Raw genomic sequence first — 24591 nt, forward strand, 5'->3', positions numbered from 1 at the left:
CTCTAAAAATTGCCTATATGACTGGTTTAAGGTACTAGAACATTGATTAGCATCCACCTTTTAAAACCCCAAAGATGAAAAAGCACAAATAATCACTTCATGCATTTTATTGATAGTTTATATTTAAGTCTGCAGTATGACATTGTACATAGGGAAAAAAGCTTCTTCCTAAAAGATAGCTATTAATAATCAAACCAGATTTAATGAATGACCTTTCAAGGTCTTGCTCTGCATTAAACAAGTTAAATTTTAGCAGGAGTAAAGCACTGTACAAAAAAGGGTACATTCTCAAAATTTAATACAGGGCTCCCCAACCAGGAGTTTGTTGGATCAGATACCGGAGAAGGGTGTTTCATTCCGATTTAAATGGTAAGAAAATGAGAAACCAGACAAAGCAAGCCAAGCAAATTCACTTCCCTTTGTGCTCCTCTGTTGCTTTCTGAAAATGGATCCCTGGTCAGGAAGCCCTGCTATGGCCATCACTTTAGTCTTTACACAGCATGCACACATGTGCTTCGTGTTCAAAGATTTAAGGTCTGCCCTTTTCAAATCCTTTCAGGTTCTTAGGGGCTTCAGAGCTTTCCAGGATTGCTGCCCAGTTCCTTACAGGCACTCAAGTAAACATCTGTACCAAAGCAGCTTTTCCTGGGAGAAGACAGACATAGATCCAAAACCAGGCCAACTGTGTACCTACTCCCACTGGGACACTCACAGGGCCCTATACCTTTAAGAGCAGCACCAGGAACAAATGGAGCTATCAAGAGGTAAAATGCAAACGCTGGACAGTTTCAACATATAAAAACCAATCTGTTAAAAATGTTAGTAACAGGGCACTAAACAGAGTTAAGGCTGGGCAGCTGGCCTGACTACAGATTGGAACTGGAAATAATCAAGATGAGGAACAAGGCACAGTGGCATGGCAGGCTCACTTTCACTGCGCGTCTCTACACAGCTGTTTATCCAAATGACTACAGAGCAGCTGTGGGACTTTAGCACACAAATCCCTTCTGGGTGGGGTGACACACCTATAATCCCAGAAATCAGGAGATCACCAATTCCAGGTCAGCCTGGGCTACAAAACGAGACCCTCTCAAAATACCAAAACAAAAAAGTCCCAAGTATCTCAATGTAGCTCTGAGATTTGAATCTAGACATCTACATGGACATGAAATCATAAAACTGATATTTAGAAAAAAAATTTCCCGGTAGCTGTAGGTTATCAGATCTAAGGTATGGTGACTTAGAGAGGCCATTCACTTCCTGGAGTGTTGGAGAGTATTTTAGAAACGTTCCAGTGAAGGGAAAGGAATCCTTCTTTAAAGTGCTGAGATAGGTTTGGTGACAAGTACCTGTATTCCCAACATCCAAGAGGCAGAGGCACAGGGACTGCCACAAGTTTGAGGCCAGTCTGGTCCACAGAGAGGTCCAGACCAGCTAAGAGTGCACAGCACAATACCCTACATCAAAACATGGCAATTCAGAATGCTAAAAAAAAAAAGGAAAAGAAAAAAAGGGCAGATATTGAGGTCACAGCTGTTTATTTGCTTACACTGTGACTTAGAAATACTTTCCTCACACCTTGCCAAGTGAAGAATGATACAGCAATGTACATTTAAAAACAGGTTTCTGAAAAGAACCATTTACTAGGTAACTCAATTCCAACACTGTTACTGAGCATAAACATACTGAACTGTACTGAAGGGGAAAAGCAGACACCCTCACATGTGCGCTCTCCACCTGTAACAAAGGTACAGAGAGAATACTTTGGAGAGCAACAATCAGAACCGTCTTAAGAAAGACCCCAAGTGCTCTGCAAGCGTGGCTCCCATGTCCTGCACACTGTTGGTAAGAGTGTGACAGGGAAGCCAGTCAGAAAAAACATTTTTAAAAAAAATCAACTAAGGCAGATTACAAATGATTTCCTTTCACAAAAAAGAATTAAACAGTCTCCTCCACCTGTTTTTAAACCAAGGTCAACTACAAGGTGCCACTGCATTCTAGCAGTTAGAAATGGCCTTTCATTTGCAACATTGACCTCTTTATCATGAGTATTTGGAGAACCGACTTAAAGTCATAGAAGCAGGTGGTTAAATACAAAATGTGCTAAATGTTAACCCTTCATAAATATAAGACATTGACAAAAGCCTCTGAGAATACTGGGCACAGAAATAAAGTTTTTCCAGGAGAAAAAAAAAACATTGCTTAAGGTAACAGAGCTAAGCCTTATCCTATCCTGGATGGATTCTGATAATCATGTCCCTAAAGACTGAGTATCTCCTGGCACATTTCCTTATTAAATGGACAATCACCTGTTTTAACACTAGTGTGTGAGCCTCCTACCTCTCCCCAATGCCACCTCCATTAACATAGTGGTGCAACAAACATGTTCTCTTCAGGGAAAATGTTCCAATTTCCCACCACAGCTCTCTTCAGTGTTACTGCAAATAGCCTGCCATTTTTTAAACTTGTTCAACTTGGTTTTCAGCACTAATAAATCTCAACATTGTAAACTGCACGAAATAAAAACAAAACACTGCAAACCTTCACACTAGTAAGCATATTTAAAAAATTTGAAATATTTAAGGAAAATCAGGCTTTAGTACTTTCCCCTATGCTTTGAACAATGTAATCTCCCAACACTATTACTGCATGAAGTTCAAAGTAGGCCTTAAAGACAGAACCTTTCTGTAATAAAGAAAAAGTGCAAAGATACAAAATGAAATGTGAAGTCTTTTGTAAGAATAGGTGTTTGGACACTGGTGAGGAAAAAAATTCATTCTTCATTGTACACCTGACACCTATATGAACAACCTTATCTTTAACGTCTGCAACACTAGTAATATATAGTCATGGACTTGGTAAAATGAAAAAGCAACTCCCACTAAAAATACTTGTATTCATTCTTCAGAACCCAAGAGATAGGAGTGCTATTCAACAGGGTCCACATGCACGTCAAACGTGCATTCTACTGAAGGCTAGAAATGGAAGATTGATTTCCAGTGTCTCTGAAGAGCTTCAACATCTGCATTCATAACCAGCATCCTGGCTTGAGTTACCTCTGGCTTCAGTACTTTGCAAACGAGTAATATGTTTGGGAAGTTCAGGGAGGTGCCTGTTGTTAGTAGCTTCTTGTTTAGAATGTGCTGCAGCTGTTTTTGAGCTATAGAAAATGAACACCCCTAAAATGGAACATTTTTATCAAGAGGAAAATGGATTTGTTTTTAGTTACTCAGGACTATCCTGCAGATCTGAAAACCATAGAAAGGTGACAAGGAGGCCCACAAATATAAAGGAATCCTGACTTTTACATGGACAATTCTTTTAAAAAGATAAAAATGTATTAATTACATAAGCGCCATAAACAGTGAAATCTGCTTATATTAAAAAAAATAAGTGAAGCTTTGTTTGGACATTATTTCCTTGCAAGAGCAGTACATATCCTTTGTAAACAACTACTATATTTACAATTTCATCTGCTTGACACTTAGGTAGGACTGAAAGCCAGAGGAAAACATGAAAGAATGAACTTTGAAATAATCTGTACTGCTAAGGTGCTATCAGTGAGGGTAAGCAGATTTGAATAAAACAGTTTCTAGAATCCCAGAATGATCTGGGTAGTTAGCTCATTTGGTGAAAGGCCAGGGAACCAGCGAGGCTAATCTTAACCCCAATCAGTCTCAAAAGAAAAACCAGGCAAGAGTACTGGGGTTATTACAATCTAGTCTTACCACTAAAAAAGAACAATAAAGTGCATGTCCATAGATGAGAGCTGGACATCTCATCTTCAAATATGGGCAACACAACTAGAATTTGAATTTCAAATAACCCAACATGCTTCACTTTCAATAAAGATAATCTCTTAATTTATGAATGTCTTTTAAATGTGGCATGTTAGATCTGCTAGACACAGCAATGAAAAATCGACAAGTGTGCACTAGTACCTTACATGAAATCTCGAAAGCAAGCAAATCCGAGACTTTTCCAAAAGCACACCCATCTGTACCAACTGAAATCCCTACCTTAAAATTGGTTTAGAAGTCTCTTTCCTCCACCTTTTGTTTTTTAGGAGCAGATTGTAAAAACATCAATTTAACTTATGCTAGGTGGTGGTGGTTTTTTTTTTTTAACCAAAGACAGCTCTGCCAAATTTGTTGATCTTCTGCTTCATCTATTCAAGTCAAATACTGGGTCAAGCTGCTGTGGCTGTCACTGTAGGAAACCTGTTCATGCCTATATCATTGTCATCATGAAAATGTTCCATTCTCCAGAGCAGTGCTCTTACCCTCTATCACTTCCTGCCTAAATCCAAGTTAAAACCCGTGGTTTTCATTGGGGCTTAGTGCAGTTTGATTCTACACGGTCCTTTCCTTTCCATGTCACAGTAGCTGTTCACAAATACATTAAATAGAGATACGTTCTGCTCTTGACATCTACACACTTAGAAAAGCAGCTTCGTACTTTGTTTGGTGTGTTTGTTCTACTATGCTGGCTCACAAAAAGCAGTTCTCATTTCTAAGCATGGTACTTTACAATTTTGAATGCATTAATACAACAGTGCATTGGAAAAGTACTGAGCCTCTACAAAATAGCTTTACATTTTTAAACAAATGAATGTGATTTTTTTCACTTACACAAGCATAGGCTTTTTAATATTTCCACAAGATAAATATCTCAATTAAACTCTAAGTTCATTCTATTGTGTGCCACAGTGATGGGCTTAGGACAGTTAATACACTTAGAAGATCCTAACAGTTTAGTGTTATTTACACTGGTATGTCCATTATCACCTAATCTGGAAGGTGAACAAACAATATTCAGAGTGTGACTGAATTTATGTCAACAACTGGGAATGGTATAGTTTTAATTAATCACTTACAAAACATATAATGGAACTTAGTCTTGAGTGGGAATTTTCTTCATGCCCCTCTTACAGCCTGGGAAACTTAAAAAGAGGTCAACATGAGAAAGCAGCCACTGCTAAGGCAGACCTTATGGTAACAAAGGGAAAATGACGAATGTACATGGGTAAATTATCAGTAACCGGTTAGCAATTATCTGGTACTGAAATCAAACACTGAAGTCCTAAAACGTCGCTTCTGAAATATTCTTTCTATCCTGAAAGAGAAACTAGAGAAAAGACATGACTCCCTCAGAAAGCAATGACTCTATTCAGGTTGTGACTTTATATTTAAGCACCGCTCAAAAACATGGAGATAAAGCAAGTGACTTCCGTTTGCCCATCACTACTCCAGCTACACAGCTTCAAGAATTCTGTTCTCATCACACAACACTTTCTCTGTTCCCAGAAGATAAGACAGCCCTGCGACAAATGGGACAGGTGGAATTCTCCGATAACCAGCGGTCGATGCAGTGGACGTGGTACTCATGGGAGCAAGGTAGCTTACGAAGTTTGTTGCCTTCTGTATATTCTGTAATGCAAACACTACATGTCTTCAATGCATCATTTTCACCGAAACTTCTCATTGCCAAGTTATCAATCTGTTCTTTGGTGAGTCCTCTAGGTTGGTCGTCATCATCCTCATTTAAGAGGAAAAACTGAGCCAGACTAAGGAATGGCAAAGTGCCACTCTCATCAAATATAACTGGGGCCCTATGTCGGCCCTCTCTCCTGGCACCTGGTGCGAGAATTCGGGTTCCTTCATTACTGCCTTCAAACATCTCTGAGCTACTTTCTGAACTTTCACCATTGGAACTGGAGCCAGGGCTGGAGCTGGAGCCGGAACCAGAGCTGTTACCACCAGAGCTCCCTCTTCCACTCCGTGTCTCTATTCTCTCCGTATTTCGAGTGGGGACTGAGATGCCAGGCTCTGAGTCACTGTCACTGTACATAAAGTAACTCAGCTCACCAAAACCTGTCATTATCTGCCTTAACATGGTTTGAATCGCAACAGATGTAGTTTCGCTTAATCCAGTATTTAAGATTCTACGAATGGGAATCCTGATAGTACTCACATAGGTTCTCACACCTGCACGCTCAGAACGTGAAAAGGTTCGCCTAAAACCTCCACGTTCACTTTCATAAGTGACTGTGTTGTTTGGAGTCTGAGACCTTGACCGAGTTCTGCTAGCTATGCTATCTCTCTGCCGGTATTCTCCCGGACGAACTCTTCTGACTTGAAGATCAAGGACAATGGTTGGAGGTCTTTGTCCAGATCCTGCAGCTTCACCATTGGCACCCGTGTCTGAAGAACTTGTCCCTTGAGCGGCAGAATTTCTCGACCCAGAAGCTGCAAAAAGACCTCTACCTAGCAACTCAGGTCCACTTATCTGCTGTCTCAAAGTCACATGGTGACGGGTTCTAGAACTTCCTTCAAGCTCATTTACTAAAGGGTGCTCAAAAGTCTGAGATGAGATGCTATGATGAGATCTTCGTGGAATTTCATTTGCTGGGTGCAGAGGAGACCTACTTCTTTCAGCTCTGGCTCTGGTTCTCCGGTGTTCTGGGCTCCGGCTTCTTGCCCTCCTCTGACCTCTGGTGGATGGCACTTCGGTTAATGCTTCAGCAGAACTGCGTTCTGACCTAGATGGTCTGGCAGATGATGTCTCAGATGCTGAATTTTCCATTTGCCTTTGGCTGCTGCTGTCCATGTTTTCTACACTAAGACGTCTAGCAGATGGTTCATTTTCATTCTCTGGGGTTTGGCTTCCATTACTACGGTTAACATTTATCTCTAAACTGAATCTGAAATCACCACTGTTTGGATTAGTCCGGCTCACTGCCCTCCAGGACTGATTTCCTCTCTGACCACTTCTTGTTGTATTGCCAGTCTGTCTGACAGAGTTAAGCCAATCTATTATAGAGTCACCATTGGACAGGTCATCTGAAGAGTCTCCACCTGTTTAAAACAAAGAAAGGGGAGAAGAGAAAGGAACTACAATAGTTAGGACAATCATATAAATAACATTAAAGAAGTTTGCAATTCTGAATGAATTTTACAATTACAGATCTTATATTGTATACAACACTGATTTCTAAGTGAAAAGCAAAAAAACGTCACCCCACCATAAGTCACGGCATTAGGAAGGTTGAGAAGTGCTGGTCTAGAAGAAGCTATGAGACTGTGAGAAGGCTACATGTTTTTTCTAGTCTACTGTCTAAACAAAATCAAACGACACAATTGCTAGTTTTGGGGGCTAGTGTTCGTATTTTCATTCCAATTATATTTCTACCAAATTCAGTCTCTATTACTTCATCTAGGGGCCTAGCTTAAGTGCCTTTGATAATATGAAGTTGCTTTAAAATACAAGAATTTTGTAGTCATAGTAAACATAAACAAGGCTAATGCTTTATAACTACTTGAATATTTGTCAATATCAAGATTTTAAACTACCACGAAAATGAAGACCATATGAAATGAATAGCCTGAACCTGGAGTAACAGCATACCTAGCAGTGTGTTTACGAACTAATGTAGCAGCACCAGCTCTTAGGTTAAAGTCAATCTCTGTTTCCTGGGGAGAGGGAGGCACCAGTCCTGAGCTTATAGCCAGCTTGCTTACTTAGCAGCAGCACTGACACGCTGAGCCAACTAATGCTGGGAACTGTGGTGTGTTTTGTAGATCATCAGAATGGTTGGCGGTATAGCTGCCCTCTGCCTGCTAGATACTAAGAGCAAACCCTCATCAATTGTGTCAGCCAGTGTCTGCAGTCATTGCTAATCCCCATGTGGAACAAAATTACACCCAGTAGGAAGGCACTAGGGCAGGCAAAGCAGTGTTTCCGCCATACTTATAAACAAGGAACTAAGTAGTAGGAAATTTCAATGGATATGGAAAGCCAAGGGGAAGATATCTCCTTTAAATAGGCTACTTCTCACTGTGGCCCAATTAACACAAACAACCCAAAACGTGAGGCAGAAAACAGCATGGTGACTTTCTCATCCATACATTAAGAAAATGCCACTTCGCTTTTTATGAATAGTTACTTATCACCAAATTAATTTGTGGCATTTCTGGATAATCGTTGGCTGACATTTACTATTATGAATTTCCTATCATTCCATCAAGTGCCCACCTCCCAAAGCAAAATATACCTCTATTTTCATCTGAGCTCTGTGGTGGCGGACCCTCTTTTATTTGCTGTAGTCTTCTGAGCAACTCCTCCTCAGTGCTTTCACCTGAAAGTTAACAAAGTTGGCCAAATTACAAATGAAGATCGATCGACAAGTCAGTTTCTGTCTTTTATTCCACCCTCAGGACTTGTTTTGAAGAGTTTACCCAGGCTGTCTTCAAACTCACCAACCTCATGCCTCAGCCTCCCATGCAGCTGGGACACAGGCACATGCCACCAGGTCACCTCTGGCTTTGTTATCTGCACTTTCAATCGAGTGACTGACTTGCCAGTAACCACACCAGGTAACAGCAAAACCGTTCAGAACTGCAGTTAATATTAATTCTAAAGTCTGGTACTGTTTGCTCAAAATGCTCCACCTAGTCTTGATAACGAACCCATCCACAGGTTGATGGAAACAGAAATGGGAAGGAAGACGTAGACTGAGTTCTGACTAGGATCAAAGGAGACCTTATCTGAGTGAAAGTTGTAGTTGTCCACAGCTAACTTTAGGGTTACAGTTGGGACACAGTCAGAGAATAAAGGATGACAAAATAAGTCTCTCCTAGAAACTAAAATCCTATTAGTTAGTTTGTAACTAACTAACTAAATTAAAAGCTAGCTAACTAAATTGTTCAGCTCAATTTTATTTAATCCATTTTACTAAAAATTTATATGATTGTTCCAATTATTAAAGAATGGAATCAGACAATAAATAGGACAGGCAGTAAATGCCATTCAGCATCTCTTGTAGTAATAATTTTTTGTTAAAGAAACATTATAAAAGAAGCTATTTCTTAAAAACCGAGCAACCTACATATATAACTTACATTAGATGTAGCTTACCTGGTGTGCCTAGCAAATTGTTGTCTCTCATAAGTCTATAGTCTTCTTCGCTCAGGTTATTTACAAATTGATAGAAAGCTTCTTCCCGATCCAATCGATCCATCTGACTTCTGCGCTGTGCTGCAGATTGGTCATTTCCTTTATCGTTAGAATCTGAGTTTTCCATCTTGATGAACAAGTGGAGAATTATCTGAAAGAGAAACTCTAACGTGAATGCCATGATGCATTCGACAGTCTTACTTACATGGAAATCTAAAATGCATATCTAGAAGTGAGTTTTAAGAAAAACAAACAAATGAAATGTAATAGGAAATCTTGGAAAAGCACTAGGAAGACTAGGTCGGGAAGTCAGCAAACTACATGCTTGGGGCAAATTTAGCAATGTGGCCTATTTTTATCTTCTCTGTAATCTAAAACTGGTTTTTACACTGAAGTGCTAGGAACTAAACCCAGGACTTTGCCTGCATGCGCTCCATCATGAGCATACAATTCCAATTCCTGGGTTTTAGTTATTTGAGTCTGTGTGGTCCAGTTAACTCAAACATGGTTCTCCTGCCTGGGCCTCTTGAGTGCTGGACTTGCTTACAGAGGTGTGCCACAACGCATGGCCACATGCACAAGAATGTTTGTGATATGTGAAAACTATAGAATACACACTTCGGGATTCATAGTCTTCCTGCAGCACAGCCATTCATCCACGCTTGTGTTGTAATGGCAGAACTGGACAACTGTGACAGACTGTGTTTCCCCCACTGCTCTGACCACTTTCAGTTACCTCAATGCAACTGTAACTTGATAGTATTTCAAGTATGACATGTGCTGCAGATTGGTCATCCCGTGACTTTTAAAAAAAATGTACAAGCACACTCATTGTGGCAACTGAAAAGTGTACTTTGAACACTGCACATAAAGGCACAGCAAAAGATACCTAATATTCAGCAGATTAGATGACCAAGGCCACACTTAGGCAGATACTATGAATGCACTAAAGTAGTACAAAATTAGACTAAAATACATGTCAAAATACTCCCAGTACAAGAAGCCTATGCTCTACAAATTAGAAAACTCAAGTTGAAGGATTTCATCTAAAACATTTCTTCATAAAAAATTTACACACGGGAATATTAATCAGCTGTTAAAATGAAATTATGGAATTTACAGGTCAATGGATGGATCTAGAAAAATTCATCCTGAGGTAACCCAGACTCCAAGAAAAATAGTGTTTTCTCTCATAGTCACATATTATCATCTTTTAAGCCATCAATAGACATGTTACAATCCATATAACCAGTTTCAAGTAAGGGACTTTGGGGGAGGGTTTTGCTTGCCTGTTTGTTTTCTAAGACGGGTAGAGTTGGGTGAGTGGAGATCTAGGAGGAGTTGGAGGGAGGGGAAACCATGGGTAATATACTGTATGAAAAAGTTTCAATAAAAAATTTTAAAATGAGGATTTAAACCAAGTTTCCAAATGGCTTATTTTCTCCTGAGCTAAAAAAGCTATTTTATCAATGGTAATCTTGTTTAAGGGCAGAAATGTATACAAAGGAAATGAACTCGTTAGTATTAGCCTTTTGGTTAATTATAGTCCTATATAACGTTGAAGGTACTGGACATGCTGTCACTGACCGCGCAAGGAATGGAGTGGCTAGTGATGGGTTAACAAATACAACTGAGAGCATTCAAGTGTTCCTTTCCCTAGGCAAGTGCTATTATTCAAGTATAAAGTAGCTGGACAACTAGTCCCATGAACAGTCTACATGAAACAACAAATGAGAACATAGCCCAACATTTTAGCATAACTTAAAGCAGCCCTGCCAAGAGGATTTAAAAACGAAATAATAAAAATATATGTGGCATAGGAAAAAACCTGGAACTATTTACGAAGTTATATAAAAATGCAAGATGTTTATAAAGCTTCTGCATACCCATTTTATTTTCTTCAAAAAGTACTTTGAAGAAAATATTAGAACCCATCAAATTACTGAACCAATAGTGTCAATGTAAACCTCATTCTTGTGGATTTAATCATTTTTAGTTGTATGAAGTTTTTTTGTCAAAAATCTTTTCGTTGTTGTTGAGACAGTCTCATTATGTAGCTTTGGAAGGCCTAGAACTCACTTTGTAGATCAATATGGCCTCAAACTCAGAGATCTGTCTGCATCTGCCTGAGTGCTGTCATAAATTTCCCACTTTGTTTTAAAGATAGGGTCTTGCCGCCTAAGCCTTAAACTCATGGCAAGCCTGTTTCATATGAGCCACAGGTCCATTAGCCTTTCCATGCAGCATTTTAATGGCTTAACAATGGTTAGATTTTATTGTGATTTGTAGGACGTGGGTAAAAGATCAATTTTTTTCTTAACGAGAACTTCAAATACTACCTTCAAACCATAAATGGCTTGAAGAATTAAGTTTGGCTGGTAACTAGCAGAGAATGTCCCTTAATGAATAACAAGACAATCAAGGCTGAACTTAAAATCACTGCAATAGTAGGGAACACTGGCATCACAGGCTATCAAAGATATGAGAGTTCCATTATCATCTCTAAGTTCCAACTACAGTTCCAAAAGTGCAAAATGAACTTCCTCAGCTTAAACTTCGCACTAGGGCTGGAGCAACAGCTCAGATGTTAAGAGCATTTGCTGCTCTAGCAGAAGACTCAGATTTGATTCTGAGCACCAACATGACAGTTCACAACCATCTGGAGCTCCATCTCTATGGGATCTGACACTCTTTTCTTGGCCCTGCAGGTACTAATCACTTGGTACACATAATACATGCATGCAGGCAAAACACCTATACACATAAATAAAATTCATACAGTGTATAGCTGAGGACCTTTTATCTACCCTTCAAGGGGAAATAGCCATCCTAAGTAATAATATACTAAAAGGTACACTTGGGAACTGAATCTCTAAGAGCAGAATATGCAAATTAAAACCAAGCCTGTGGATTGTTAAAAAGACTGGTAAATGCAAGTGAAATGGCATTTTCAAAGATGAAACATGCACAACCCCTGCCCCCAAATCCACAAATGACACACAAATGAAGACGTGTAAAAATCTCATTTCAAGCTACCCACAGTGGGCAAACATTTGTGAATGGTCAGTAAGGCACACTAACTTTTAAACTTATTAAAAAATAATTGCTTCCTAAAAGGAATACCACTTTTTTTCTATGTGAACTTGAATTAGGTGATAATGTGCTCAAGTATTATTATTACATGGTGAAATTTATTAGCAAAACCTTCACTAGGCCAGTCATGGTGGTACAATTTACTCAGGAGACTGAGGCCAAATGATGTTTTGGAATTTTTTACACAGCGTTACATGTAGCACAGGCTGGCTTCAAACTCGATCCTTCTGACTCCATGATCCAAACACTGTGGAAACAACTGTGTGTGCTACCTACCATGCCTGGCTCTGAGAACAAAGGGTTTTGAATTTCTAGCTAGCCAATATAGTAAGATCTCATTTCAAAAATAAGAACCAAAACCAAAACCAAACAACAACAAAACAAAAAAAGGGGAGGGGGGAGTGACCTTTCTGGAATTTGGGCTTCTCTCTTTCACCTAAGGTTCACATGCTAAAATCCTAACCCTCAAGGTTATAGCATTAGGAAGTAAGGATTAGCATGCCCTTCCAAGAAACCCTTAAAGAAATACCTTGACTTTTTCATCAATATCAGTAAGAATATAGTGAGAGTCATGAAGTCAACCCTTACCAGACACCAAGCTGCCCAGGCCTTGAGTCTAACTTAATTCTTCTGCCTCCTGAACTCTCTTAAGACTTCTGTTGTCCATAGAATATGGAGCTTAGGGCATTCTATTATACTAGCCCAAACCAACAAAGACAATATGAAAATTGAAATTTATAATTTATCCCTCCCCACAAATGCAACAATGTACCAGAATCTTCATAAATCAGTCCAAAGGAACAAAATCCAAAAACCAAATCTATTCCAGATTTTGAAAAAAGCATGGAGACCTGCTCTTGTCAACTTTTGCCCACTTACTTACCTATAAGCTTAGACATAGCCACACCCACATCTCCATTCTGTTTTTGAGACAGGGTTTCTCTGTGTAACAACCCTGGCTGTCCTGGAATTAGCTAGACCAGGCTGGCCTTGAACTCACGGAGATCCGCCTGCCTCTGCCTCCCTGAGTGGGTGCGCCATTATACCCAGATTAGACTACTGTTCTTGAAACTACTCTTATTTTTGCTAAAGTCAATAAGATGAGCATGGCAAGGAAAAAGAGGGTAAGGCCACATAATAGTTTCAGTTTCTTACTCTCATTACTAAGATTCTTTTTTTTTCCTCTAGAAATTTCTGGCAAGTGTTTTGATAACTTTGATATCTCAAAGAGTGAATAGTTATGGAAGTCACATGGGCCAAATATGAACAAATGTAAAAAAACAACACAAGCCACCATTTCCTCTACAAGTTACCTACAAGTTGGTATTAGTAATGGTAGCAGTGACTACTTTTTTAAAACACAGAAAAACACAAAGGGAAAGAAAACAAAACCCTCAAGCCATAAATAATTTCCAAAAGAAACCACCACCAATGTTTATTAACATTCTTAAAGTGGTCAATGTTCTGGACACTATAACAAGTTAGGACAAAATCTACTTGTAAAAGATCAGTAAACAATCCCCAAAATAACTGCCGGTTGAATAGGTTTTGAAAATACCAATCTTCCAAAGAAGGCAAAAACATCTGGTAAGTTTTGACATTTGAAGGACATGAATCTAAGGTAAAACTCACATGCCAAAGAAAGAACAGTGTGCCACAGTGGTAAGAATAGCACCAATGAGATTAAACCTGGAAGAAGCAGAAACCTTTGGAAAAAATGGGGAAGATTTCAAAAACAGTATCTGAGCTCAGCGTGTTGGCACACACCTGTAATGCAAGTACCAAAGAGGCAGAGGCACATGGATCTCTGAGTTTGAGGCCAGCCTGCTTTACATAGGCCAGTAAGGGTGACACAGATATGTATGATAAACTCTCAGTGAACAATAAGGATGGGCTAAAATAAAAATGATAATTGTCAAATATCAAAGGCAATAAATCAAAATAAAGTACAACAAAAATGGAATCCCAGCACCGAGAAAGCAGCGACAGAAGCAAATGGATCTTTGTGAATTCAAGGCCAGTCTGGTCTATGTATAGGGAGTTTCAGGGTAGTACTGAGACTCTACTTTTAAAGAAAAAAGAAAAGGAGGAAGAGGGAACAGAAAGATGCCTTCCAATAGAAAGGTCTAACACTGGGCTGGAGCGATGGCTCAGATGTTAAGAGCACTGGCTGGTCTTCAGGAGGTCCTGAGTTCAACTCCCAGAACCCACATGGTGGTTCACAACCATCTATAATGAGATCTGGTGCCCTCTTCTGGCTTGCAGAGTACTCATACATAAAATATAAATAAACAATTAAAAAAAAAAAAGGTCTAACACTGAAGAGACTACAACCATGGTGTCAAACTAGAGCCAAGAATTGACAAAAATAAACAGTTTAACAAAACTGCCCCAAAATGGAGATGTAATCAGCAGCTAAAGCAAGCAAACCGCCTGAATGTGTAGTCATATCATGTCGAAGTTAAACAGAAGTTAGAACAGACTGAATTCAAAAGACCCTCTGAAATAAAATGTCATTAAGGACAGATTTTCTCTCCCCCTGTTCTGGGGCTAGTGTCATATTGAGCTATATATTCCAATGAGACAAAATTCTACCACTTTCTTGGCAAGGCCTATGGGAGTAATGAGACCCTGCCTCAAAACAGACCAAAAAGAGCAGCTACAAACTCCTTTTACTTCCATAATGACATGCTGTTCTACATTTCCCCTACATTCATCAAAACATATTTGGGTAATCTCTCCACATATTTCTGCAACATGCTTTTACTCCAAAACTGCAAGAAAACTAGGAATGCCTTGCTAAACAGAACACAGTGTTTGCTAAAGTAGAGACTTCCATCAAAGAAAGTCTGTTCTTTGCAGTTATTTTAGGGACAGAGAGAAAAATATCTGATTTGATTCAGGCCCTTATACTGCCCCAACTCTCAATCCTTTTGACTTTAAAGTCTGCATTGGTTAAGAGTGGAATAAGTGAAGAGATTTAGGCACTAGGAAGGCAAATCCATGCTACAGGGGCAGTCACGTGGGGGTTTATGACTGCAAGAAGGTCCCAGAGCCTGAGGTGACTGCTTACAATTTGAAAAAAAAAAAAGGAAATTCTGAATGCAAGCAGTGATCTCAATGGCTGGTAAAGCAATCTTACTCTCAAATACTCAATGAACCTGGCCTCATTTTAATGTAGGAGTCTCGCACTAGCTGTGGTCCAAGACGAAGAACGGTAATAAGCGTAACTCACAAGCTCTACTGTTTGATGAGTGAAAGAAGAATATTTTAAAGGTGAAGGTGTATCAAAAATGTTAGGGAACTCTGATCCAAATACAAACTTTTTTCTACCTTAGTATGAAAATATCAGGAAAAAGTGTTAAAAAATGTTTTCAGACATATATGATAAAAGGAATTGTGATCATGTCCAGTTGAACTAGTAACGAAGAAAAAGGGCTGGGGCATATTGTTCAGTGACAGAGTGCTTGCCTGGTATGTATGAAGCCCCAATTTCCTAAGATGAGTAGGGGAGACAAAAGGGCCACCCTGCATTCCTTCCACATCACCAGAGAAGATCTTTAATTTAACACCTCATTCTCAAGGTTTAATATTTATGACACAGATAATATACTTGTACTTATGATTAGCTTCAGACATTTTAAAACAATAATTTCCTCAAGCAATTACCAATAAACTGAGCAGTAGTAGTACACACCTTTAATCTCAGTACTCAGGAGGCAGAGACAGGCAGATCTCTGAGTTTGAGGCCAGCCTGGTCTACATAGCAAGTTCAGAACAGCGAGGACTACACAGAGAAACTGTTTCCTCACCCCCCACCCAAAAAGATTACCAATACAAGCCTACTGTAGAGAAAAATCCAGTTCTTCTTAAGACACTTAGCTCTCTGCCGTGGTTATAAAATAAAACTATCTATCTATCTATCTATCTATCTATCTATCTATCTATCTATCTATCTATCTATCTATCTATCCATCCATCCATCCATCCATCCATCCATCCATCCATCCATCCATCTATCCTTTTTAGCAGTTCTACACTTAATCCTGACAACAATCCCATTAAGTAGGAAACCCATCTCAGTTTCACAAGTAAGAATCCTGGTAATGGAAGGAGTGAATTGTCAAAGCCCCACGGACAATAAATGGTCAGCAATTAAATGCAGGTCTACTGATTCCAAAGTCAATCAATTTTTCACTAAATGACTACTCCCAGTATATCCTGGATTGTGTGCTTTAAAATACATCCTTTAAATTCCAACAGGCATGGCCACTGAGTCCCATGGGCTTTTTATACCAGTCCTTGTATAAACACTTTTGAACATGAAAAAAACTTTTTTGCCGTGCTGAGGATTGAACCTAGGGCCTTACACATGCAAGACAAGCACACTACCACACTGAGGTATATCCTCAGCACTCTTGGAGACATTTTCACTATTAACTTCCCACCATAGCCTCCAAAGTAGCTGGGATTGCAGGCCCACATCATAAAGCCCATTAACAAAACAGTTTTCAAATGGTAATAACTCTTCCACTGAGTTATAACTCTTGGCCTGCAAAACACTTTGCACTGGCACAAATAGCCAAATTTTCTATTTTCTGAACTGCTTTTGGGGGAGCATGGGCTCCCTATGTAGCCTAGTCCCATGTCACCATGCTGGTTCTGTAATTTTCTTCAACAGTGCTAGAAATGAATTGTGCATATTAGGCAAACACTCTACCATTGAGCCATATAGCTCAGATTGTATCCTATTCATTTTGTCAGCTTTATTTTTGTCAACAAAGTATTAGTTCAATAATACTAACACCAAAAAAAATATACCTGTTTGTTCAACCATAGTCAAATATGGTGATAGACACCTTAATCCCAGCATGCAGGGCAGGCAGATCTTTGAGTTTGTGGACAGCCAGAGTTACATACTGAAACTGTCTCAAAATAGTTTAAACCAGCTGGACAATGGTGGTGCAAACCTATAATCTCAGCAATCAGAGACAAAGGCAGGAATATCTCTGTCAGTTAAAGACAGCCTGGTCTATAAATGAAGTTCCAGGACAATCAGGGCTCCATTATACAGACAACCCCAGTCTCAAAAAACCAAATCAAAAGGCTAAAGCACGAGTTAGACTGATAGCAAAGTCTGTAATCCTAGCCAATAGAAAGACTAAGGTAGGAGTATCACAAGTTCAAGGCCTATCTGTGCTACAGTTAGTTCCAGGGTAGCCTAGGCAATTTTATGAGATGTGATCTCCAATCACAAAATTAAAAAGCACTCGCCTGGAATGCATAAGACTCCAGGTTCAAATTTCAGTTCCACCAAAAATAATATAGAAAATTAAATAAAATGATCTACTAGATTTAAAGTCAGGATTAAAAGGACCAGCATGTATATAGATACCAAAAGTGTTGAGTTTTTCTTTGTAGAATTTAAACAGTTTAAAGTTCATTAAATTTATAATAGATAAATGGATGTAAGTTCAGCTGTGTTGTTCTGTCATCTCTCACTTTTAAAAATATAAAGCACTGGGGCTGGAGAGATAGCTCAGAGGTTAAGAGCATTGCCTGCTCTACCAAAGGTCCTGAGTTCAATTCCCAGCAACCACATGGTGGCTCACAACCATCTGTAATGGGGTCTGGTGCCCTCTTCTGGCCTGCAAGCATACAAACATACAGAATATTGTATACATAATAAATATTTAAAAAAAATAAAGCATTTGCAAAAACAAACAAAAAAACAGCAACAAAAAAAAAAACAGGGCACTGGGCATGGTGAAACATACCTTTAATTCCAGCACTCAGGAGGTAGCAGGCAGAACTCTCAAGTTCCAGGCTAGATAGGGCTACACAGTGAGACCCTGTCTCAAAAACAACAAAGAGAAGGACAGAGGGACTAGAGAGATGGCTGCATGATATAGAATACCTGATTTGATTCCCAGCACTACGTGGATGCTCACTACCACCAGTAACTTTGGTACCAGGGAACTGGACATCCTCCCCTGGCCTAAATGGGCAAGAGGCACACACACGATGCATATACATACACGCATACAGATAAAGTACTCGTACAAATAAAATAATCTAATTTAAAAAGAAACAGGACAGGGTTGTTTTATTGCATTCATTTATGGGAAGATACTGCTTACCAACTATATGATTCATTGAAATATTTCCAGAAGTAGACTAGTAGAATATACAGTGTATTTAGAACTATTGAGACAGCATAGCAATGAGCTTACAGATGACCCAGATAGCAACCAACATTTAGCTTTGCTTATAATTTCCTCTTTACCTCTTGTAATGGGCAGTTGAAAAATCCAGAACGGATTCAGGAATGTCCCTTATGTCTAACCTCTTCGCAGGAAGAGTACTGACTTGCAGTTCACAATTCCGACTACAAGTCTCTAAAAACAATTCAATCGAAAGAATATTAAGAACTATAAAGTAAATGACAGAAAACTCTGCTATGCTATCAATTTATAGGATGAAGTTAGTGGGAAGCCAATATGATGACATTTCATCCCACTCAAGTAATTCAGACAATGAATTTAATCTTCAACCACCATTCCATGTTCTTTTACTATTGTTCTACCTCATTATATCAGAATTTGTTCTCTATAAACTCAATTTTGAATTGCTTCTTTTAAAATAAAAAATATAGCCAGGTAGTGCTGGCACACGCCTTTAATCCCAGCACTCGGGAGGCAGAGGCAGACAGATCTCTGTGAGTTCGAGGCCAGCCTGGTCTACTAGAGCTAGTTCCAGGACAAGCCTCCAAAGCTACAGAGAAACCCTGTCTTGAAAAACCAACCAACCAACCAACCAACCAACCAACCAACCAACCAACCAAAAATATTTTCCCTAAAACACCTAGAGGATTAGATAGGAGTTCCATGAGGTTGTTATATAATTAGCTCCAGGACAACTTGGACTTCTAGATCTTGCCTCAAAAAAAATCAAAAATCAAACACAACCAAAAAAAGATTGGCCTCTAGAAACTACAGGGAAACCCTGTCTCGAAAAACCAAAAAAAAAAAAAAAAAAAAAAAAAAAAAAAAAAAAAAAAAAGGAAAAAGAAAAAAAAAGGACTGGCGTATCTCCTATACCAATCACTTAATTTTAGTTGAGGAAAACAACTTTAAGATGAAAACATGATGACAACTAAAGCCTTCCTGAACCAGTGTTCCTACCCAGAAATCATTGAGGGCAGCCCTTTAACCCTGGTCTGACCCATACACTAAGAACCTTTTATACCTGTACTTAGGCTATCATTAAACACAAGTATCTCTCTCCACCCAGAAAGAATCATTCTCATCAAATTCCTTCAGACTGTCACAGGTTGCAAGGACAGTATAATCTGCAGATGTGCAGTTATTACCTTGAATCTAAACACACACACACACAATGTGTTGCTGTCTACTACAGATATCTGTCCCACATATATTGGTGCTGTTATGATTAATGAAATTAAAATCTTAAAGCATTGTAATATGAGAAAATCTAGAGCAAAAATTCTGGTGGGAAATCCTATGTTCAAAAACATATCCATAATTGAGGAATCCATCTTTGAAAAAAAACAGTTAATTAGAGGGGTAGGATAAGTGGCTTTACATCATCTAGGAAATGTCTCTATTCAAAGCTGAGAAAAAAATGAAGGAAAAAACAGACAGGGAACTATTACTATCTTAACCTTACCTATCAAAACTTCAAAGTACTATATAAAGTGGGACATGAAGATTTAGAAATCTCTATTATACAAAAATGTTAAAGAACTACACTCACAAAAGAAAATGTCCTCATCCTGGCACTAACCCAAAAACGCTGCACCTCACTGGTCTGGTTTTGATTATTATTTGCTACCCACTCAATGGTAAATCAAACGAACAGGATGCTAGTCTCTGAGGTATTCTACTTCCCAGTCCTATAGGATTCTGGAAAAAGTACATGTAACACAATTCTATAAATGCAAATGGTCCACTTGACTTGCTCTTACTGGAAGCCTTACTACAATGTTTACTGAAAGATAGTGGCCAACATTCTAAAGACTTTATTGAGATATTTCTTTAAAAAGAGTATAGATTATAATTTTTTTGAGACAAGGTCTCTCTCCCTATGTAGAATTGGTAGGTCTAGAACTCACTGTTTAGACCATGCTGGTCTCAAACTGTAGTGACCCTATGTATGCCCCTGCCAATGGCAGTATTCCAGATGTGGGTCACCGTGACATACACTGATTTTATAAAGTATCTCTATAACTTAAACACGACCAGAAAAGTTGAAACAGAAACTATAACCACCCAAATAATGTGTAGATTCTGGACAACTCTTGCCTGTTCCACTGAGGCAAACTATTTTTACGAGTTAATGATAGTTCCGGATGCAGAATAAGTTAGATTACCACTTTTAACTTCCACTAGCTTTCTGATGTAACTGGATAGCAAACAGGTATTAAAAGTTTGGTGACTTGGTGTTGGACAGAACTGAGATAAAAATCAAAGCTCCACACACACTAATTTTTAACAAATCACTCAACTTTCTCAGAGTAGTCTGTTTCTTCTTTAAACTAGAATATCCTCATGAAGGCCTGACTGAGGATTATGAAATAAGACATGCCAAAGCCAGATCCTAGTACACACTCCTTCAAGAGAAGTTTGTTATAAATGTAGCCCAGTTACTATCCAGCAGAGTTTGCTTAGGACAATCCAAGCGTGCACCTATTTCCTATGAATACTTATTAATAATGTTCTACTTCTTCTGAAGTGTCCTGGTTAGTGTAAGCAATTATGTGGTTATCTTACAATGTTGATAATAGTGACAGAATTAATTCCAACTAGAGTAATGTATACCAATATGGCTTCTTGAATCTTGAAGGGGGAAAAAATAAAATGGCAGATAAAATAACTCACATTCTATTGAGATTTCATTTAGCTATTCAAACATTTCAAAGCATGTTCTTCTACCCAGGTCTTTCCAACAATATCTTAAAGCAGCTTAATTTTTTTCTCTTAGTTCTATGAAAGTTTGGCTAATTTTAGATTACTTAATAAAACCCATACCTAGCCGGGCGGTGGTGGCGCACGCCTTTAATCCTAGCACCTGGGAGGCAGAGGCAGGCGGATCTCTGTGAGTTCGAGACCAGCCTAGTCTACAAGAGCTAGTTCCAGGACAGGCTCCAAAACCAGAGAAACCCTGTCTCAAAAAATCAAAAAAAAAAAAAAAAAAACCCATACCTAAAGCATAGGTGATTTTCAGGTACCCTTTGAATTTTTTTAACATTTATTTATTATGTATACAATATTCTGTCTGTGTGTATGCCTGCTGACCAGAAGAGGGCACCAGACCCCATTACAGATGGTTGTGAGCCACCATGTGGTTGCTGGGAATTGAACTCAGGACCTTTGGAAGAGCAGGCAATGCTCTTAACCTCTGAGCCACCTCTCCAGCGCCCCCTTTGAATTCACAGTAAAAAAGCACCCATCCTCATCGTGAAGAACCCATTCAACCACAGGGACTATAGAACACAACAACATATATTTGCAAATACGTTTTACGTATACATCATCAGGAGATGAAACAAAAAATAATTACCTGTCTGTTATGACATAGTACTGAAATCCAATAAGCTGGATTTTCAGTTTTCTTCACTCCGCTCTAAAAGAAAAAGAATTCATTAGTCTTCCTGTTAGAAGATCCACATTTTCTTTTTAATAAAACAAATTCTCAAAAAAACAACATATGTATTTTGGTTACATGCATCATAATCTAAATTAATTCAATGTTAGTATTAGGATATTTGGGGAACCAAGGAGGTCAGAGGGAAGCAGGAGTTAGATAAAACATTTCCTTTAAAGGCCAAGAGGCAATCTACCTTCTATTAGCTTCTTTAAAACAGGCCTTTCCTTATCAGACTAGTCATTATTTTCAGATTCTAAGAGTCACTTTCAAGGACTTCTTTGGTCCACTACACCAGCCTAAGGCAGAAACTACAGGAATAAAACCATCCAGACATCTTAGGCTAAAGAATGTTAGCGACCTTTTTCAGTACGAGGAACTGCTGAAAAATAGCCCTCTAAAGGGTACTGGGGTTGGTCTTTCTACATAGTTAACCTGTATTTCAGAAACTGATTTGAGGAAAAGGCCGACCTGTAATTGTGCCTGCCTCCTCTGCAGACGACTCTGATCTAATGGGAAGATGAGTAACTTTGTAATTATGAAGAATCAAAGAAATGATTAGCACCACATTTGTTATTTTTGGTCTTCAAGCATCTAAACGCACTGTGGTTAATTATGATTCAAGAAATGTAAGCAACTGATTTCCAGCAAAAAAAAAAAAAAATTGTGAAGCCCGCCAGTGGTGCGTGAAAATCTGATATAAATCCTTTTGCTCCCAAAAGAAAAAAAAAAATGACCTTAATAACTAGGCTACTAGGCCTCAGACTGCTCGACTAACCTGTGGAATAAGTATGGTGAAACTGTCCAGGGAAAGAACGTGGCTGTCTCCTCCATCTTGAAATTAATCAGCATAAGGGGAAAGGGGACTGAGTATTCAGGAAGCAGAAGCCCAACCGGTTAATACTAGTTACTAAGCTGCGGCGTACGTGGCAGGTACCGCCCGCAGAAGCCGAGACCCTTAGGGGTTTTTCTGAGTGGGGGAGGGGTATGACTGCTGGCGGATCGCACGGACATTAACTTGAAAATAATTTGGCTCAATTCCCACACTTACGCAGGGAAAACAACCCGCAACGTCTTTTCCCTCCGTTTTTTTTCTAGATGAGGGGGGAAATCCTAGTAATAATCTGGTCAAGGATACAGCAGGGCTAAAGGAGCAAGGAAGTAAATCACATTTGGCCCCGATCCTCAGGGAAGACTGTCATCGTAGCCCCAGAGGACAACTAATTGCTAATGCCCTACAGAAAGGTTCAAAATGGGGCTTTGCGAATCCCAGGAAAATCTGAAGGCCCAAGAGTTCCTAACATCTGACTTAGAGCCTCTCCACCCCACTTCCCCTAACCCTAACCCGATCCGCAACGCGGAGCGACGAGGGGGGGGGGGGGGGGGGGTGGAAAAAACTTGAGGAAAGAGAAGGACTGGAGACGCTTAGCTTCTCACGCCCGAGGCCCAAAGTCCACGAAGGCCTCTCGGGCCGACGTTCCCAGCTTGGGAGAGAGGGCCGGGCCGCGAGTCCAGGGCCCCGGGGAGGAAGTCCTCCCCACCTCCTTCCCCTTCTTCCACGAGCCGGCCGCCACCCGCCACCCGCCACCCAGCTAAAATGGCAGCGGCAACTACGCCACGGAGCCCCCCGGAGCCAGGAGCCCGGGCCCGGGGCCGTGCGGGGTGTCTCGGCCGCGGCCGAGCACTGGGGCCATTTTGAAGAGCCGCGGCGCCGCTGTGGCTGTCTCGCTCCAGCCCGACAGCCCGTTTCTCATGGTGCCCCGTGCCTTCACTTACTCGGTGGTCCGGCCAGGAGCCGACTCGCTGGGTGCTGTCGCCTCCGCCGCTGCCACAGTCACTGGAGCGTCGCCGCGTCGCCGCCGCTGGCTTTCAAGCCCGCCTCCGAATGCCTGAGGGGGACCCGCCTCTAGCCGCTCAGCGCCCGTTCTGAGACGTAGCTCACGCAGCCATTATCTTCCCCATTGTTACCTAGCAGTGACAGGAAACGACTGCCCACAACAGGAAGTGATGATGTCGCGTCCCGGCTTCACAGGCCCAGTCCCAGACTGCTAGCCAGCCAATCCCAGTTGATTCCTCGAAAAGGCTTAGTGGGCAGAGGAGGGGACCGGATGAGGCAGGCGGCGGGTGGAGGGGGGGAGGGGGGGGGAAATGCTGCTGTGACGCCCACCATGTGACAGGCCCCACCCTCCTTCGCCATTTTGAATTGTGGCGAGAAATTCGCGTTCTGAGAATTGTGGGAACCTTTGCTTTCCCATTTTGAAAGCTGAAGGACGTCACAGTCGGGCCGGTTGAAGCCTGTTTTTCTGAGAACAAGAATGTGGAATCAGTGTAACTGCCATTGATCCACACAGCCCAGCCTCCTGTAAACGGCAGCCAACATTTTATTCAACATGTATTTAATGAGTGCCAAGCATAATTGTCGATGTTGAGAAAGTTGAACCAAGCCGGGCTTGGTGGCGCACGTCTTTAATCCCAGCATTCGGGAGGTAGAGGCAGGCGGATCTCTGTGAGTTCGAGGCCAGCCTGGTCTACTAGAGCTAGTTCCAGGACAGGCTCCAAAGCTACAGAGAAACTGTCTCGGAAAAAAAAAAGAAAGAAAGAAAAAAAAGTTGAACCAAAAATAAGGTTGATATAGTCTAGAAATAGAAATTCTCAGTTCCTAAGCGATTTGGTAATCTAGAGTGAACAAAAATTTAAAATATATTACGTGTTGCCCAATACTGGAGTTTAAAAGTGGGGGAGGGGGCACACCGTAGGGACAAAAGTAAATTTGCAATGTTAAAAAAGTGGCGAGGAAGGACGCTAAGGGTCTCTAACTTAAGTACTTTAAAAGAGGGCAGCGATTGTAAATGGATGGGAAAATCTGATAGCTGGGGA

The 24591-nt window shown here is 40.2% G+C and overlaps 1 protein-coding gene across 4 annotated transcripts; it reads right to left on the reverse strand.

Moving 5' to 3' along the window:
* Positions 1 to 91: 91 nt before the first annotated feature.
* On the reverse strand, positions 92 to 23697 carry Rlim (ring finger protein, LIM domain interacting). Of its 4 annotated transcripts, XM_038316509.1 has the most exons (7): positions 23491 to 23697; positions 22493 to 22548; positions 21631 to 21693; positions 18335 to 18446; positions 8917 to 9106; positions 8054 to 8137; positions 92 to 6857 (listed from the first exon to the last, which is right to left on the reverse strand). In XM_038316509.1, exons 5-7 carry the CDS (start codon positions 9080 to 9082, stop codon positions 5281 to 5283), a joined length of 1827 nt encoding a protein of 608 aa, XP_038172437.1. In that variant the 5' UTR covers positions 9083 to 9106; positions 18335 to 18446; positions 21631 to 21693; positions 22493 to 22548; positions 23491 to 23697; the 3' UTR covers positions 92 to 5280. The 4 variants fall into 4 exon arrangements, with proteins under 4 accessions (XP_038172437.1, XP_038172435.1, XP_038172436.1 ...); XM_038316507.1 differs by lacking the exon at positions 22493 to 22548; XM_038316508.1 differs by lacking the exon at positions 18335 to 18446.
* Between the last annotated feature and the right edge of the window lie 894 nt (positions 23698 to 24591).

This window comes from Arvicola amphibius, chromosome X, assembly GCF_903992535.2.
Source record: "Arvicola amphibius chromosome X, mArvAmp1.2, whole genome shotgun sequence".
Classification (NCBI taxonomy): Eukaryota; Metazoa; Chordata; class Mammalia; order Rodentia; family Cricetidae; genus Arvicola; species Arvicola amphibius.